Source organism: Python bivittatus, unplaced genomic scaffold, assembly GCF_059951505.1.
Source record: "Python bivittatus isolate LINGU-HERP-01145 unplaced genomic scaffold, Pbiv_v1 ctg000580_np1212, whole genome shotgun sequence".
Lineage (NCBI taxonomy): Eukaryota > Metazoa > Chordata > Lepidosauria > Squamata > Pythonidae > Python > Python bivittatus.
In genome coordinates this window covers 17730160-17749147 of record NW_028277087.1, presented here as the reverse complement: position 1 = coordinate 17749147, position 18988 = coordinate 17730160, and the positions used below count along the sequence as shown (strand labels likewise).

At 42.7% G+C, this 18988-nt stretch overlaps 1 protein-coding gene across 2 annotated transcripts in view; it reads right to left on the bottom strand.

Moving 5' to 3' along the window:
• Positions 1-8424: 8424 nt before the first annotated feature.
• Positions 8425-18988, bottom strand: part of ARMH4 (armadillo like helical domain containing 4) — a 49646-nt gene continuing 39082 nt past the window's right edge. The window contains exons 7-9 of one of the 2 annotated variants that reach the window (XM_025166166.2): positions 18560-18591; positions 13945-14079; positions 8425-12104 (exon numbers count right to left, since the gene is read on the bottom strand). In XM_025166166.2, the coding sequence (XP_025021934.1) occupies positions 12039-12104; positions 13945-14079; positions 18560-18591 (233 nt within the window). In that variant the 3' untranslated portion in view covers positions 8425-12038. Of the gene's footprint in view, positions 12108-13944; positions 14080-18559; positions 18592-18988 lie in introns of both variants that reach the window. The other variant, XM_025166165.2, reaches the window with a different exon arrangement.

Sequence of the window (18988 nt, the reverse complement as noted above, 5' to 3'; positions counted from 1 at the left end):
CCCATAGGAAAAACATCACAGCCTGCGCCATAGGGACTTGTGGGCAGGACGGTGCCATGGCATTATTATAAGTGTGGCAGTGCAGGGAGGTGTGCTTGGGGGGTGTCCATGTATCAGTGAAAAGTGGGCATTGGGACCAGCACAGCCTTTGATTGCTAGAGTAGAAGATCCAAGACTATCCCTCACTGATCTTTCTTGCATGCTCCCTCCTGCAGCTCAGTCCCTTCTACCCATCACTCTGGGCAGGTCACAGGGAGTTACAGTGATCCAGAAAGGGCGAGCAACAGTTACACAGACACTGGTGGGAGCTTGGCCCCAATTTATCCTTTCCCAGTGTAAGTGAACTCTCAGAGGCTGGGACAGAAAGGGGAGCATTTCCAGACATGACAAAGGAAGAGTGGGTGGACATTTCAGTCTTCTCTGGCAAAAGAGCCGTTAGCTCTTCAATTAAACCAGGGTCTCTCAACCTCAGCAACTTTAAGATGTGTGGACTTAACTCCCAGAATTCTGAGAGTTGAAGTCCACACATCTTAAAGTTGCTGAGGTTGAGGAACACTGAGTTAAGCTACCTGTGAAAAAGAAGTTCAAGCAGCTCACTGAGATCCCCTCTGCCTTAATGATTTCACTAATACACGAAGGCTGGAGTTTTGCTTAGGGTATTCAGTTTTCAAGCTTCTGTATCCTAACCCCTTTTTTCCTGCCATGAAACACAATTGATGAATCTTGCTTCCCTGACCAGGCGTTGCTGTTTGGGCACTTGACATCTAATCATCTGCTTCCTTCTATCTCATGGTAGGGCCTGCCCGAATGTCAGAATCTGGCAACAACTTTTGCACTATTCACTCAATGTGTATGTCAGGGTTTCTCAGCCTTGGCAACTTTAAGATATGTGGACTTCAACTCCCAGAATTCCCCAGCCAGCATGCAGGCTGGGGAATTCTGAGTGTTGAAGTCCACACACCTTAAAGTTGCTAAGGTGAGAAACACTGGTCTATGTGAATGAGATTCCTCTCTGTCCCCAGCAAAACATGCGTAAATGGATAGCTCTTGTGCTGACAGGACTGTCCCTTTGTACAGTATACTATTTCATGCACAGTTGTAGCCATAGATTGTGTGGTAGGAGTCCTATTGCAGCCTTCCCCAAACTAGTGCTCTTCAGATGTGTTGGCTAGGGAGTCTGGGAATTTATGTTCAAAACATCTAGAGGGCATCTCCAGATAGCCTCAGAATTACAGGAAGAGGCTGTGAAAAAAGAAGTAAGCCCCAAATAGCTATATTTCTGTAATTAAACTTTTTTTCTGGGATTTTTTTTGGCAGGGTGATCATTCTCTTGGTAAAGGCTTCTTGCTGACACATGCATTTCAGTGATCCCTATCTCAGAAAATTAATTCTGTGACCTCAATTGCTCTGCTCCCTGCACTGCAGTTTTTGCAGAATCGGAGAAGAGCCCATTCTGAAGACACTGTACCATGTGAAAGATCTTATCCAAGCAACTTCCCTCTTCTCTGGGTTCTCCTGACTTGGTCTGATCCTGCAGAAGCTGGAAGTGGGGCCTCTGGAATGCAAGTGAACACCATCCTTCCAAACACTCTCCTTTATTCACCCATAACGAAGCAACTAGGGTGCCCCTTTAAATCCAGTACTTACTTCCCACTACTGTAAATCCCCCACTTTCTTGCTTACTGTAGCAACCAAGGCTCCAAGTGTGCTGCATTGCTGGCAGGGAGGTGGGAGAAACATTAACAGGTTGATCAAGACAGACAGCTTGCTTGGCAGAAGTTGCTGAAGCAGCATCCTTTCCCATTGGCTGGGTCTGTGAAAAGTTGTGATATGACCAAATGTGAGAAGCCACCAATTGCTACTCCCTGAAAAGCAGAGGTGGAATCAGGATGACTATGAGAGACTGCTTTTAAACCTAAGGTGGGGTTGGTTGGATGGGGGCTCTTGGAGAGCAAAATAACCTCCCCGTGCAAAGCTGCTGAGCCTTTTTTCCTTTGGCTTTTAGGCAACTATTAAATCACAGAACTCTCGAATCCTAGCACTGGCAAGGGGCCTTTTGGGGTGCCAAGTCCAATGCCCTACTCCATGTGGAATCCAAGCAAAAACATCCCCAAGAGATGCCCAGCCAGCCTCTGCCTGAGCACACCCATTCAATGGCAGCCAAGCACTTTCTGCATATTTGGTTCCCTTATCAAACTCTCCCTTGGAACCTGCCTTCCTGCAGCTTCAGTTGATTAATCTGCGTCCTGCCCTCTGGAATGGTAGAGAACAGGTCTTCTTGACATGCTGCTGAGTGAGATCCTTTCCAGTATTTGAAGAGTGCTTTCGTGGCCTTTCTCACTTTTCTTATCCCAAGGCTGAACTTCCCCAGCAACTTGAATCTCTCCCTTCACAGGACAGAGCTCCTAGTTCCCTGATTGTCCTCTTCGCCTTCTCTGAGGCAGTTTCTAGTTTCTCCAGTTCTCTGAACCAGACACAGTATTTGGGATGGGCAATCTGGGGAAGGCAAAATAAAGTGGAACTTTTAGATTCAGATTTTAGATTGCCTCTTTCAAATGAGTGCTGTCTGAATTCTTGTATGATTATTTCTATTGACTTATTTTAAGATAAAAGAACAACAGCAATATATATATATATATATATATCTGTTTTTATTGTGCTATGGGTACACTGCTGTGGGGAAGGGAGAAATACATCTTTGGGTGGGTAGATTGGTCTTCCTTGCTGACAGCAACCTTTTAAATGATGAAACAAGAATTTTTCAAACCAACCTGCCCCAATCTGGCATGTTCAAATACAGTAGAATTGCACCAACTCCCATGATTCCCTTTAAGCATGGCCAGCTTTGGCCATGAAGACTAGAAAAAGAGGCTAAGGCAGGTGACCCTTTCATCATGATAACATGCAGCTTGTCAAATTGCATTTTCAGGCCTAGGGAATTCTGGGAGTTGGTCCACACACCTTAAAGCCGGTGAGGTTGAGAAACACTGCTCTAGCCTCAGTTTCTCTGTTTCCTCCTCACTTCCCTTCCTGGTTCTCTTTCACACACATACACACCCTGTGCACCATGGGTCTGTCCATCCCAAACATTGCGACTATTACATGACATCCCTTACCCCTTTTATTTCACATCCCTTAACTTCAAAAAGAATTTGGGTTTAAGGAGAAGGAACAGTGTGTTGAACTGAAGGAGTCCATCTGTAGGCCTTTCCCCCTGCTAAATTAAAGTGCTCTCCCTCCATTCTTGAGTCAGAGAAAAATCAATTAATGGAGTTTGTTGTCCCTATGGCAGTCCTTCTGCTGCCTCTATGTTCTCTGTTCCAGGCACTGCCAATTACTCAACTCCCCTCCAAGCATAACAAACTGTCCACTCCTTGAAGCATGGAGTCAGAATAAGGGTGAAAATATTACTTTAACGCCAATGCAACTAAGGATGATTTATCTTCACTTATGGAGTGAGGATGATATGAAGCACAAGGAGGAAAAAATGTTTTCAGGGCATGATTGTGATGTGGATAGTTCCAAGTAGGGACATGTCTTCTCCTTTTGAGGAACATCATTTGAGGCAGGAGTTCATAGAAGTGAACATTCCTCCATAAAAAACTTTGGATGTGCTCTTTTCAAAGTATCTGTCCATATGGAGGAATTATTTAATGAGAAAAGCTTTTCAGTCATACCAATTCCTAAATCTGAGTGGTATAGCCGAACACGTTGATCTAACCCATGAGAACAAGGCCTCCTGTATTAGAACAAGAACCCAATCTGAAGGTTCATCAAAACTACCTTCAGTTTTGAGTTATGGAACTTTCTTCTAAGAAGAAATGAAGTACTTTCAAGTTTGGTTTCATCTGACTTTTTGCTTGTGATGTTTTGGTAGAATACTTAGTTATTTCCTAGGGTTCAAACATAGTGTATGGAGGTGGGGTGGGCAAAGGCTAGAAGAACTCTTTCACAAGACTGGAAGATGCTGAAGCATGGTCCAGATTGCAATTTCAGGAAAAAAAAACATAGACTCTGCCATCATTTGCGATTCGATAGACATAGATAGCACAGGTCTTGCACTCCTGATGACTGAGCAAGGCTGGTTTCTTGATGATTACAAATGCCCTGAAAACATGTTTCCTCCTTGTGCTTCATATTATCCTTATTCCATAAGTGAGGATAAATCATCCTTAGTTCCACTGGTGTTAAAGTAATATAAATTGTAATCATCACCATCATCTACAAAACTTGCTTCTCAGAGGCAACAAAGGGGCAGGTACCATGGATGGCAATATTCCGAGCATGCCTCCATCGCAACTTAAAAAAATATGGAATATTTCCTTCCAATAGATTGGTGGCGTTTTGGATTTCATGTTCCCTGCATTGCAGAGTCTTTCTTTATGCTATCCCTTGGCAAGTGGCCAACCCTTTTCACTCTTAGAAGAATTAATGCCTCTCCCATCAGATCTTTTTTTATCCCATGACCCCCCACCTACCCCAAGATTCAGAAGAATTTAGGTTAGTTAATTATCAGCCTTACTTTATTTGATTAGACCCAGCCTTGCCAAACTACTAGTAGCTTTTGATTTCTCTGCAAGAGCACAATAAAGCAGAAGCAAGCTTTGCAGAAAAACCAGTGTTTTATTGGGGTTATTAATTTATGAGGACTGGGAACAAAACAGAGTGAAATCTCCACTGAGCCATTGGAAACACTGGATGCTCCCAGGATAGTCAGTCTCCCACAACATCTACTGCATAGGGTTGCTATGAATATACAGTTTTTTAAATGGACCAATTTTGTATTTGTGTCCCAAATTTCTTGGACTATAGACAGGCTGTAAATACCTTTCCATTTAAGTTTGAGACAGCCAGCAGCCTCACATTAGATAATGTCATCCTTTGTCCTACTCTATTGCTTTGGCTTCCCCTTTTCCAGATTAAATTAAAGCAGGGTTTTGCATCTCTTACTGAAACCATGGAGGACGTGGCCCTAACTCCACACATCAGCTATAGTCACCCTATATCCTTTATTATAAAGGACAGTCCTTTATTTCAGAAAGCTGTCCTTCAGATTTATTTAATTTAGTTACAGTATTTATTTTCTCGGTTTTGCTCTTGAATTTTCCTTTGTAAAGCAAAGTTATAAACATAAACAATTAACTTCTTAAAAATCCTCATGGACCTCTTTCAGATTTGCCCCTTTTTCAGGTTTGTCCTTTATTTTTTCCAAGAAACTATAGTCACTGTACGTCACTGACCATAAATGCCAGATTCAAGAAGGAAACTGAAGGCCAAGTTTGACTTCTTGCATTTAAAATGCATCATTTTGCAAATGCAAGTAACAGCTGCTGGAAAGGAGAACGGTGGTAATTAGAGGTTAGAGCAGAAAACAGAGTTTCACTTTTTCTTCACCTGCTGAACAATTGCTTTCCAGTTCTTCTAACCCAGGATTTCTCAAACTGGGCAACTTTAAGATGTGTGGACTTCAACTCCCAGAATTCTGGCTAGGGGATTCTAGGAGTTGAAGTCCACCTCTTAAAGTTGCCAAGGTTGAGAAACACTGATCACTGTTGGGATCATTTGTGCCAAAGATTATGCAAGCAGCAATTTCAGATTAGTTTTTCAGGCAGGATCAAAACAGAGAAAGCAAGAGTCCCCCCCCGCCCCCTTCTTGCTGCTGCAACTCTAATTATTGTACATGCACCCTGTTAACAGAAACTATTTGTGTTTTCAAACTGTACATGAAATCTAAAGATGAATTTAATGCCACATCAGTTAGGTGCAGCTGTCCTGAAGACAAACGTTCCTTGCATCTGAAAACTCCCCTTCACTTAGCCTTTCAGAGGCAATTACAGTGGGGCAAAAAAGTATTTAGTCAGCCACCAATTGTGCAAGTTCTCCCACTTAAAAAGATGAGAGAGGCCTGTAATTTTCATCATAGGTATACCTCAACTATGAGAGACAAAATGGGGAAAAAATCCAGAAAATCACATTGTCTGATTTTTAAAGAATTTATTTGCAAATCATGGTGGAAAATAAGTATTTGGTCAATATCAAAAGTTCATCTCAATACTTTGTTATATATCCTTTGTTGGCAATGACAGAGGTCAAACGTTTTCTGTAAGTCTTCACAAGGTTTTCACACACTGTCGCTGGTATTTTGGCCCATTCCTCCATGCAGATCTCCTCTAGAGATCTGGGGCTGTCGCTGGGCAACACGGACTTTCAACTCCCTCCAAAGGTTTTCCATGGGGTTGAGATCTGGAGACTGGCTAGGCCACTCCAGGACCTTGAAATGCTTCTTACAAAGCCACTCCTTCGTTGCCCGGGTGGTGTGTTTGGGATCATTGTCATGCTGAAAGACCCAGCCACGTTTCATCTTCAATGCCCTTGCTGATGGAAGGAGGTGTTCACTCAAAATCTCACGATACATGGCCCCATTCATTCTTTCCTTTACACGGATCAGTCGTCCTGGTCCCTTTGCAGAAAAACAGCCCCAAAGCATCATGTTTCCACCCCCCATGCTTCACAGTAGGTATGGTGTTCTTTGGATGCAACTCAGCATTCTCTCTCCTCCAAACACGAGTTGAGTTTAGACCAAAACGTTCTACTTTGGTTTCATCTGACCATATGACATTCTCCCAATCCTCTTCTGGATCATCCAAATGCTCTCTAGCAAACTTCAGACGGGCCTGGACATGTACTGGCTTAAGCAGGGGAACATGTCTGGCACTGCAGGATTTGAGTCCCTGGCGGCGTAGTGTGTTACTGATGGTAGCCTTTGTTACTTTGGTCCCAGCTCTCTGCAGGTCATTCACTAGGTCCCCCCATGTGGTCCTGGGATTTTTGCTCACCGTTCTTGTGATCATTTTGGCCCCATGGGGTGAGATCTTGCGTGAAGCCCCAGATCGAGGGAGATTATCAGTGGTCTTGTATGTCTTCCATTTTCTAATTATTGCTCCCACAGTTGATTTCTTCACACCAAGCTGCTTGCCTATTGCAGATTCAGTCTTCCCAGCCTGGTGCAGTCTACAATTTTGTTTCTGGTGTCCTTCGACAGCTCTTTGGTCTTGGCCATAGTGGAGTTTGGAGTGTGACTGTCTGAGGTTGTGGACAGGGGTCTTTTACACTGATAACAAGGTCAAACAGGTGCCATTACTACAGGTAACGAGTGGAGGACAGAGGAGCCTCTTAAAGAAATAATTACAGGTCTGTGAGAGCCAGACATCTTGCTTGTTTGTAGGTGACCAAATACTTATTTTCCACCATGATTTGCAAATAAATTCTTTAAAAATCAGACAATGTGATTTTCTGGATTTTTTTTCTCATTTTGTCTCTCATAGTTGAGGTATACCTATGATGAAAATTACAGGCCTCTCTCATCTTTTTAAGTGGGAGAACTTGCACAATTGGTGGCTGACTAAATACTTTTCCTGCTCCCTGAACCCAAGATGCACACCTTCCTTTGTTGCTTCTTTCAGCTTTGCTCTGCCAGCAACATCTAGCAAAAAGAGACTTGATCCCACAGGGATTGCCTCTTCCCCCAGCAGTCCAGCTGTTGCCATTATGAAAGTGTCTGACTCTGGATGGCAGCAATTCCCAATCTGTCCATCATCCAGAGGGACCGAAAAATGGCACAACAGTCCTTTGGGAGTAGCCAGAAGGAACTTGACTCCCTTTCAGTCATTTAAAAAAAAAGATATTTCCAGATGTCCTTTCTTCCAATTAGAGCTGTCTGGGTATCTGCAAACCAGAAGTGGAGAAAATAGCAAATCACCCAAAACCAACCAGTTGTTCATTAGTGTGCTTCCCAGACAAAGCCAAGGTAAATCAAATGTCCTCAGGAAAAGAAGCCCATTTCTTTCTTTCCTACACTTTTGTTCTTATCTGCTGCTAATCATTTATGCCCATGTGGCTGATAAATATGCTCAAACTGTATTTCTTAAGTCAAAATCCCTTGGTATTATTTTTTACAAGCAACACTATTGTGTTTTCTTTATTTGCAGATATTTCTGACAGGACACGTTTAATGGCCAAGTGCTTTATAACTTTATTGGCTTGCCCTCACAACAACCCTGTGAGGTAGGTCACTTATTCCTGCCAAAAAGGTGGAGAATTGGGTTGATCAAAGTGACTCACCAAAGGCCCTAAGCAGCATTCCCCAACCTGGTACACTCCAACTGTTTGGGGCACATCATGACATCACTGTAGCTTCCACTGGACACCTGGGCTTTTGGACAACCACTCATCATCCTAGCCAATTCAGGTGACACATCTGGAGGTCTCCAGGTTGTGGAAGGCTGGTCTACATCCAGCTGACAGGACTAGGAGTCCTGAGACCCACCTCTGCTCAAGTTCTACCCTCTATCCACTGAAACATATATTCCTTTTCCTACTTGCTTTTTTAGAATTCAGTTCTACACTTAGAATTTTTGTTTAGAATGCTAACAAAACAATTCAAAACATTTCTTTTCTAGCCCCACAATCTTTAGAGATACCTTTTCCAAATTCAGGACCAATTCCAATGTTAGCCAGCTTCTTGTGTTGTGAGATGCAGGAAGACTGAACCCCCATGGGAGAGGAACCCACTTTGCATGCAACAGGGCTCAGCTTCCATCCCTGCTTGCTCCAGTCAAGGGCTCAGGAAGGAAAGGCCTTTCCCCACAAGAGACCTCTTGCTTGGTAGGGCAAAGCAAGCTGAGTTAGACACCCAAACTCTTACACTTGGCATCAAGCACCACTCCCATTCCCATGTATGTTGATTCATTCTGTCCCTTCTGGGAGAGAGGGGGATCACTCTCAAGCCCTGATCTATTCTCTGCCAGGCCTGTGGCATTTCAGGGCCTGCCATACCTGAGCCAGCAAAAACAGCCATTGGAGAAATTGCAAGGGGCAGGCCTGCTCTGCTTGGACTGGCTGCTTCATGGAATGTGAGCCATCGGCTGGGAGGGGAACATGCAGTAGAAGGTGACAGATTTGCTATTCCATACTGCTGAACTGGCGGGCAGAGGGAGGAAGGGGAAAAAGTTACCTCTATTTTTTTTTTAACGTTCTTGAAAAAAGGTACCTTGGCCTATCAGGGATAAAAGTTCTAATTCAGCCAATTTATGGCTTTATTAAGATGTGGGGTTTCTTGGGGGGCAGAGGGAATTGGAAGCATCCAAAAAGTCTTTCATCTTTAATCTAGAGCAACTCAAGTTCATTCTGTTGCTTCTGAACTTTATCATCTCAACTTCACGCTATCATTGGGTGCACAGATGGCGTTCAGCCCTTGCCACATTAAAAAAGCCACCCCAACAAATTGTGTGCTACACTTCATGCTCTAGCACTTATTGGAAGTCACTGACCTCGGGAGTTTCTGGTTTAGCCAACCGTGGTCCCAGTTCACTATTCCCTGCAGCCATATTGCTTTGTTTACAATTGGCTAGAAGTCCTGAGGCACATTGTCTATAATCCTGGGATGCTATGCTAGGAAGCCACTCTTACTAACACATTGCTTGCTTATTTAGTGTGTATATACATGTGTATGTGGTTCTACACACACACAAACACACATACAAAAATAGTGTTTAGTGTCATTATCACGATAACAAATTGCTCTCTATGGACTAGAAACTAGAGACATCTCAACTGCTTTCGCACTTCTCAACCCATCCCTGCTTGCCTATTTTGCTGGGTACTGCTATTCTGAAGTCATTGACCAGAACTGTTCTCCTTCTTTCTCACCTCCACGTGGCCCTAAGGAGGGTCATTAAAAAAATGAAAAGTATCCTCCAAATAGACCGGATTTAATGATTATGAATACTACAGGGGGACAACACTTTGATTTGATCTCCAAAAACTGCTCTGGAGCTCAGGAAGCATGAATGGTGGCACCGTTTGCAATGAGAGGTGCCGTGGTTCATGTTCCTATAGTTTTGGAAGACCAAATTGAAGCCCTACGCAGTCCTAGAGAATACACGTGACACATACTTCCACCAGGCAAAGTGATGGGATAATAATTCCCAAAACATGTGAGCCAGAGAAGAAAAGCATCCTTGGCAAAATTAAGCTACCATATCAGAAACAGCAATCACTTAATTCTAATGGAGCTAAAGATCTCTTGTTGATTTCCCCCTCTCTCTGTTGTGAAAAAAAAAAGGGCCAAAGCTCTGTGGAAGATAACTTGTCTGATATGTAGACATGCCCAAATTCAGTTCCTGGCTTTACCCAATACTGTGTGTGTGACCGCTTCCTGAAACCCTTAACAGTTGCAGTGGTTCAGTGTGGATAATAATTGGGAGAAGTAACCAAAAATCCAGCTTCATACATGTCTCTTGTCTTCTTTGTGGAAAGCAAGACAAGAGCTCTTAATTAAGTTTAATTAAGTAGCGTGGGAAAAGCCCAAAGCCAGAAGCACATTTTTATTCCCAAGGAAGATGAACAATTAAATAGACCGGCCTTCCCCACCTGGCACTCTCCAGATGTGTAGCAATATTTCCATCATCCCTGTTGGCTGGGAAGAATGGGAATGATTGTCCAACTCAATTGGAGAGAATCTGGTGAATCAGACTGGGTTAGGCAACGTGCTGACTGGTTTGCACATTTGAACATCTTGGGGGAGCTCCCATGAAATAGCTGATAGACACCTGCCTATTTGCAAAACAGCTTCTACAGTGGGCATGACCAATGAGGATGATTCCTGTTATGCCCCACAAAAAGTGGTGACCAACTGGTTCTTTTTTTTTCCTAAGTCAATAGATACATTTTCAAAAAAAATACATGTGGCCACCGTTCCATTTCTATTCCTGGAAAATAATGTGCATTGAATCTAGAGATATTTTTGTAAACAATTAGGATGTTAGAAGGTGGCGTTTAGCTTGCAGAATGCCAGCTTTCACTGGAAGCGCTAATTTAAAAGGAAGTGAAATGGGGCAGGGAGCTTTGTGGACGCAAAGAAGAATGCAGAACTACCAGCCCACACTTTGCTCCATCCTGACGCAGAACATGCTGCAGCTGCAGAGGGAGGCGCCCCTTGCTCTTGGCCTGGCAGCTGGTTGGCTAAATACAAACCTGCCTTTTTGAGTGCAAAAAAGAAGTGTACTTTAACATTTAATCCAGAAAAAAATGCTTTGCCTCACGGTATCAAGAGTTTGGGCACCACTATCATACATTCACTGCTGGTTCACTGCCATGACCACAGCAGCAAGTAATGATCTCTTGCAGATCAAATGGGCATTGACAATTTCCATATCACCCTGGGAACAATGGAGACAGTAGAGAGGGTTTTAGCTGTGGGAGCTGAGTAATAGTCATGTGAAGTACGCCATGCATATGTGACCCTTATGGGCCCTTCGCTGAGCTGATGAAAACACTCTCCCACCCCCTGCTGTTTTTCCACTCCCATTTGTTTCACAATGAACAAAACAAAGCCCGTGTCTCTTATGTATGTAACCATCTAGTTTGGCCCTAAGCATAATACACTATGTACACATGGTGTGCCTGTTCATTGTACTCTACTTACATAGTTACTATCCTGCTTATGAGGTGGTTTGCTTCAAGATGACACTTCATTAATTAAACAGAGCCAATCATTTTCAAAACCAGCTCAGGAAATGCCACATCTTAGAAGAGACTTCCCAGTGAGAGAGTGACAGAAGTTATCTGGGCTAAAAATCATCCTCCCCAAAGACTGTATGGGAAAGGATGACAGCTTGATTGCTAGCGTCAAAATGAAAATTAAAACCTTAGGACCATTATTGTCATTCAGCCTGTCTTGTCCCCCGCTCTTTGTGGCATCATTGTTAGTTTCATCCTTGAAGAACATGCAGTGCAATGGAAATGAAGTTGCACTAATGCATGGTTTTTAAAAAGTAGGCTGCAACATGCTGTGATTGGGATGTGTTTGGCTGTGTGTGTATCTCCTTTTGGGGACCGGTTGTGTAAAGCAACACTGCCATGTGAATGCACAACAGGCAGGCCGCTGGGATGCAGCAGAAAGATTTTTTTTACTTGCAAACCTCCCTTTACAAACAAAGTCAGTCGCTGGAGAACATGATGTAGCTTTGCAACCTGATTCAAAATTCATCTTCAGAGCTATCTGCTAAAAGCATCACCCGGTCTTGCATGCTGTTGAATTCTCTCTGCTAGTTGGGGGGGGGGGGCGGGGGGGAGAGAGAGAGAAAGAGAGAAACAAACATCAACTACAAGGAAGACCACCTCACTTCCCCATTGTTTATTTCTTCCCTGCCTTGAAATATTCAGCCACTGCAGCTTTCTTTAACCTACTTTCTTCCATACATGCTGGACTTTGGCAAATCCAAAGAGCTGAAGCCCAATACATCTGGAAGTCACCAGCTGGAGGAAGGCTGCATTTGTTACAGGCATTTTTCACCTTTATAAACTTGGAGCAGGTCAAAGGTAGGGTTATCAAGACCAAAGCAAGTGCCTTGCAGATGTTTGGGATGTTCGTACCATCTCAAAAGCTAACAAACAGAGACTATATGAGATATAGCAGATCAAACAATAAGTTCATTCTTATCAAACCAAGATAATTGGTTTTAATTTAAACCAACTTTAAACAACTTATAAGTTACAATATTGTGTCTTTTTCATTAATGAGGCTGGAGGACAGTCAGTCCTGGGATTAACATGATGCTCTGAGTCCAAAACATTCCTTTTCCTTTTCCTTTTCTTTGGAGAGGAAAACATCCAGTCCTTGTCACCACAAAGGTTTGGCCAAAAAGATTATGACCTATTGAAATGTCATTGACAAAAAATTCCTCATCTAAAAGATTAAGAAAACCTGACTCAGTTATGACAAATTAGTTTTAAAAACACTGCAGAATTCAAATTAAGCAGAAAAACTACACTAATTCTATATCACCTACAAACTATATTGCCTAATTTGTGCATTTATTATTTATTTATTAATTAAATCAATTTATATAGCCACCCATCTCACCACAGGCGACTCTGGGTGGTGTACAACAAAGTGCATGTTGTATTATCAATTTTTATAAATTTTGGACCGAGATTGACTTCCAGCATGCATTCTTTCATGCCGCCTTCCCCAACCTAGTGCCTTTCAGATATACTGAACTACTATGTTGAGATGATGGGAAGTGTATAGTTAAACACTTTTGGAGCACACCTGGTTGGAAAAGTCTGCATTTAATAATGGGGGGGGGGTGTTGGTGCCTTTGAGTCCGTTTTTGACTCCAGGCGACTGCCTAGACTAGTCCCTGCAGTTTTCTTGGCAAGGTTTTCCAGAAGTGGTTTGCCATTGCCTCCTTCCTGGGGTTAAAAGAGAGAACGACTGGCCCAAGGTCACCCAGATGGCTTCGTGCCTAAGGCAGGACTGGAACTCATGGTCTCCCGGTTTCTAGCCTGATGCCTTAACCACTACACCAAACTGGCTCTCTCCTAATAACGCATCTTACAAATCTAATTTCTATCACCCCCAAAATAAAAGCAATCCATTATTATTATTATTATTATTATTATTATTATTATTATTATTATTATTTTGCAGAAACAGACTATGTGTCAGGCCTAGCCCAAAGAACTCCTGGAGACCATGCAGGTTCAATCAGCAAGGTTTATTTGCCAGCACCTGTTTACAGAAATCTTCTCAGACTGACCACCAGTTCCCAGGCACAAGTCTCTACTATCTTCTGGAATGTTTAGGGATGCGCCAACTTTCTCCGCTTATCTCCAAAGCGTTGCTCTGGAGACGAGAGCACCGTTTTCACCCCCCTTCCTCCATTCCAGTCCATCACACTATGTAACCACAAGAATAATCTTCAATGGCCTTAAAGGAAAGGTGCAATACAAATATAATAAATGAACACTTACTTTAAATCATTGCCTGTTGATTTGAAAGATAAGATGACACCTTTTAGTCATCTTAAAGGTGACTAAATAATTTGGGGCGAGGAGGGCACTCAAGCAATTTCAGAGCATTTGAAGAGGGATACCAACCTTTCGCTTATGTCTTTTAAAGCCATTTCTGCGACGGCGGTTCATGATCTTGATGCTATACAGTGCTCCCAGGATGAACAGGGCTCCCGCAATGCCTACGCCTACTGGGACCAGCATCCCAGACATGTATCCTGCCTAAGGAAGGAAAGAGAATTCTATGTAACCATCAGGTCCAGCTTGACTTTTTATGCTTCTAATTATTTGGCCATGATTAAAATTGCAGACCTTGAACAACTGAACTATCTTCTTGCAGCCGTGTTTCCAACTGTCAGCAACCAAGTTGCTACTTTTGCTTTGCTGTCATTTAAACATAGGAAGAAATACTTAAGTTCACAGTTATAGTTCTGGCTTTATCTTGTTTTAACCTTCTTACATCTGTTATTCTTTTTATTACTCCATTTTGCAATCTTACTATTCTACTGGGTTTTTTTCCCTTTGTATTTTATGGTACATTATATGTTATGACCTGCGGTTACAACAATAAACTTACTTACACTATTAAAATTGATCAAGAGCTCTTTTACAGGAAATGAATGCATTGCTTGGAACCCTTGCTGAAGCAGAAAACGTAGCGCGCAGGGCTATCCTCAAATTACGAAAGCCAGCAGCATCCGTAGGGGGTCAAGGGTCACAGTGCAAGCCCTGCCTCTTTTCCTAGTGAGTCATGACATCACACCCAACAGGAGCAGAGCTTCTGCTGCAACGCTGCACCAAAAGGCTGCAGCGGCCCTGAAGGGAGGCCTTACTTTGGGGGAAATTAAACATGGTGGAAAAAAGCTTTAGATGAGTAAATTACAGTAGTTCCCATTCTTTCAAAGTTTTTAAACCACAATACAATGCTATTTAAATTAGTGGCCAGTGCTGTGTTATAGAGCAAAGAACTGAAGCAGCACACACAGGCTAAATACAACTAACTTTTATAAATTGGCTGTAAAAAATTCTGACTACAACCCGTCTAAAAAATGCAGCTCTTTCAGATGAGCAGCGATGGGCCAGGAGATATTACTGCCCCACAGTGCTTCCAGCATACACAGCAATGAGCCCAACACATTTCATTAGTACATCTTTATGCACAGTGTGAAGAAATATGTTATTTTGCCTTCCAAAATCTGAATTTTGATCATTTCCATTTTATGAACCCAAGTTCTAACATTGGAAGAGGGAGACTATCATCTCTCTGTCAATGGCTCCACAGTTGGAATAATTTTAGAAAAATTCTGATTCTTTGCAAGTTGCTTTCTTTCCCAAGGCAAAATGGCCTGAACTTTTAAGTATTTAAGATTGTTTCGGTTTCTTTTAGGTGACCGTAGATAGAGCAGCTTTAGCATACAAAACAGAAAGTTAAGGATAAACATGAATGCTGATCTTGTACCATAAAACAAAATAGAATTAACAGTAGAATAATATTAAAATAAAAGAATAATAACAGCAATATACTTATGGATCAATGTCTTAGTTTATGGGAAGCATTTAAATGAATTTTGCTGATCAAGAAGAAACACAAAGCATACTCCATTTGCAAACAAATATTCTCTGCTTTAATGTCTTGAAATTTATGCTTTTTTCCTCCGGGCCAATTCATCCATGCTAGAAGTAGAAGGTGTATTTGTGGTGGATAATATTTATGAATAGGAGAAGAACAATGTCCATATAAAAACGAGTCTTCCTAAGGCATACGCTTGCTATATTGCTAGTCTGTTGGACTGGTAGATAAAGGTACCAGCAAAGCTAATGCTGGTCTAGGCTGTAAGTTTTGCCCTACTATTTACTCTCACCCTCACTCTTTAGGGCAGGAGTAGGAGAGAAGTATGTTTACCAGTAAAGGGAACAGTCCGTAAGCCTTACTAGCCAGGGGGTTTGCAGGGTAGTTAAAAAAAAGGAATGATGGCACAAACATGTGACTTATATAAAAACAGGTGGTGCTTCCACTGCGCCATTGCAGCTGCCAGTTGCCTTTTCTGACCATGCCTTGTAGACGGCCCTGTAAGTAGACGAAACCATGCCACGCTCCTATATGTGCCAAGCTTAATGCAATGTGCTTTCAATTTGTTGGGAACTACGGTAACCAGACCTTCACTTAGGGCAGGAGCAGACCAGCTTCTTCATAGCCAGGGACAGACAGGACAGGATATTTCATATCGTATCATCACCTCTGAGGCAAGGGCCCAGTCCAGTAATGTGATCAGGAGTGTCTATAGGGTAGGGTCAAAAAGTCAAGATGGCAGTATTGACGGTGTCATTGAAGCTTTGCCTGGTTTTTATGTGCATCACAAATGGGCAATGCACATTAAAACAGGCAAACCTTCAAGGATACCGTCACAGCCACCATCTTGACTTTTTGACCACACTCTGTGGACACCCCTAAATCTGATCATAACACTAACTGGTGTGCCCAATTTTGAGGGGTGTTTTGGAGACCTTAATTGGGTGAAATGAGAGTCTCAAAAACTTGCTCCTTATTCTCCTCCTCTCAGAAAAAGAAAAATAAGGCTGAAGTTTGAGAGTAACTTTGTCATTTATTTTTACAAGACAAGCAATTTTTTTTAAAAAGTGTAATGCTGATTTTGCTTCCAAATTTGGGTGGTATGTGATCTGGGGGATGCTCTGGCAGCTGAATATGACCTGCAGGTTGCCTAGCCTAAAGGAGAAAAAAATTTAACAAGGCTCTGCACCTGGATAAGCCTGTGCTGAAGTAGAGGATATAGGGAATGGCCTTGAAGGACAGGAGGAAGAGCCTCTATAGAGGCAACAATCAGACAAGTGGGACTTGGGTCCCGTCCAAAAAACAAATTTGAGAAAGCATCTCAGATAAACCCTTCCCTAATTCACACAAAGATAAAGTGGGGGGGGGGGAGAAGCACATTCAGACTCAAAAGATTCTGTTATTATAGCTGTTACAGTAAAAGTAGTCCTGATCTATATGGCATTGATTTCTTAGTCTGGTCTACCTTATAGGGCTGACAGTGGAGTTTCATGGATTCACGAAGCAGAAGACAGCAGGGGAGGAAAGGAAAGAGAGTAAATGAGAAACAAACAGGTGAGGACACTTATACTGATGGGTCCAGCAACAACTCTGATATATGGATTATATCAGCTTTCATCAATTTAGTATCCACAAGATGTATCAGGTCTACAGGCCGACAATTCCCACTGCTTTTTAAGCATGCTGGCTGAAAATCCCCAAAGGTGGCATACCAACATATACAGGGATACACTAAGCTGGGAAAAGCTGGGTTGCATTTTCTCCATTAAAATATGATAGGACGTTATACTGAGCAGGTTTATGCTGATGTATTTCCATATATTCTGATGTGCAGTCTTCTTCAGATAGTCTTGCCCCCTGTGGGGAGGAGGTTGTACATGCAGAAGGACCTATTTGCAAGTGACATCCCAGCCGCAGGGACATGGATCCTTGGTCCTTTTAGGTTCATATGGGAATAACCACAGTCAATGACATGAGGTGCCTTGGAAATGTGTAAGCTTTTGTCCCCAACTTGGTGCCATTCATATGTATGAGACTACAACCCTCATGAGACAGCCTGCATAGCCAAAGTCTAAGGAGAATGATGGGATTGCAGTCCAACACATCTAGAGGAGACCAGGTCAAGAAGTCTGCTTTAGTCTAGACCAGTGTTTCTCAACCTTAGCCACTTTAAGATGCGTGGACTTCCAACTAGGGAATTCTGGGAGTTGAAGTCCACACATCTTAAAGTTGCCACGGTTGAGAAACCCTGCTCTAGATAACACATGCAGCAAAGCACTGCTAGAGCACTATAAAACACCCAAATTCCAGTTCCTAGTCACATCTTGAGAAACAGGCTTTGCTTTCTTCCTAGAAGGAACGTGTATCGTCCTGCCCTTGTTTCTGGCAATAGGGACCAGCTGCAAGCAAAGTGCTCAAACAACTTCTGGTGTCTCACAGTTCTGTCCCCCATGGATTCTAGCATGAGACCTCTGCTCAAAATAAAAATGTCAGCTACACAATGCTTAGATATATATTGCATATTGAGAAGACTGTGGAATGGCAGAGCTCCAGTTTATACAATCAGTAAATCCCCAGGGTGGTTAGCTGAATTGGGGCATACACAGAATGTCCACACACTACTCTGCTTGTACAAATTCTTAGAGAGGAGGGTTGAATCCAGGACCCCCCCGCAAAGGTTACTCTTGGTAATAGGTAGGGAAAACAAGGCAGGGTACGATAGACCATAGCAGTCTTTATCAACTGAACCTTCCAGATGTGCTAGGACTACAAATCTCAGAATTCTATAGCACTCAGAAACTGGAAGATGCCAGATGGTAAAAATTGGATTCAAGGCTTGGGAACCACAAATGATCACAGAGATCTAGTAGAAGCCACAACGACAGCACACATATCTTGATGCCATCACACACAATGAGGCGCAATGACATCATGACGCACATGATGCCACTTGTGGATATCCACGGTCATCATTCAAACTCATAAAACAATTGTGCTCTCAGCTACCCATCCAGAAAAAGTCTCTGAGTCTTATCAAAAGTCATTGATTAAAAGGTTACCACTCCATAGTGGATTTCTGAAAGTAAAAAATAATGCATTTTAAAATGAATCATACTGAGAAGAGCTCCCTACCTTGTCTTTTAGTTTTTCCATCCAGCTTCTCACTAGAAAAGCAACAACATAAAATTAACTGCAATCAAAAGTCACCAAACATTGTAGTAGCATAAGGCCAACATTAACCCAGCAATGCAGAGTTGTAGAGGCTTAGAAATTCCCCAACATGTCGATATCCTCCTCCATGGTAGAATATATACAATGGCCCTACAGGCAGTGGACTCAGCAGCCCCACCCAGTATTTCAGTGTGTGGACAAGACCCTTTCTGACACATGCTAAATCTCCAGATGGTAGACTGGATGACCAACAGGCTAGCAGCAGCAACGTGGGTAGCCCTCCCCATGGGATGGCCAGATATAATCGGGGAGAGGCGGTCCCTCAGATGATCTGGCCCCATGCCATGAAGGGCTTTAAAGGTCAAAACCAGCACCTTGAATTGGACCTGG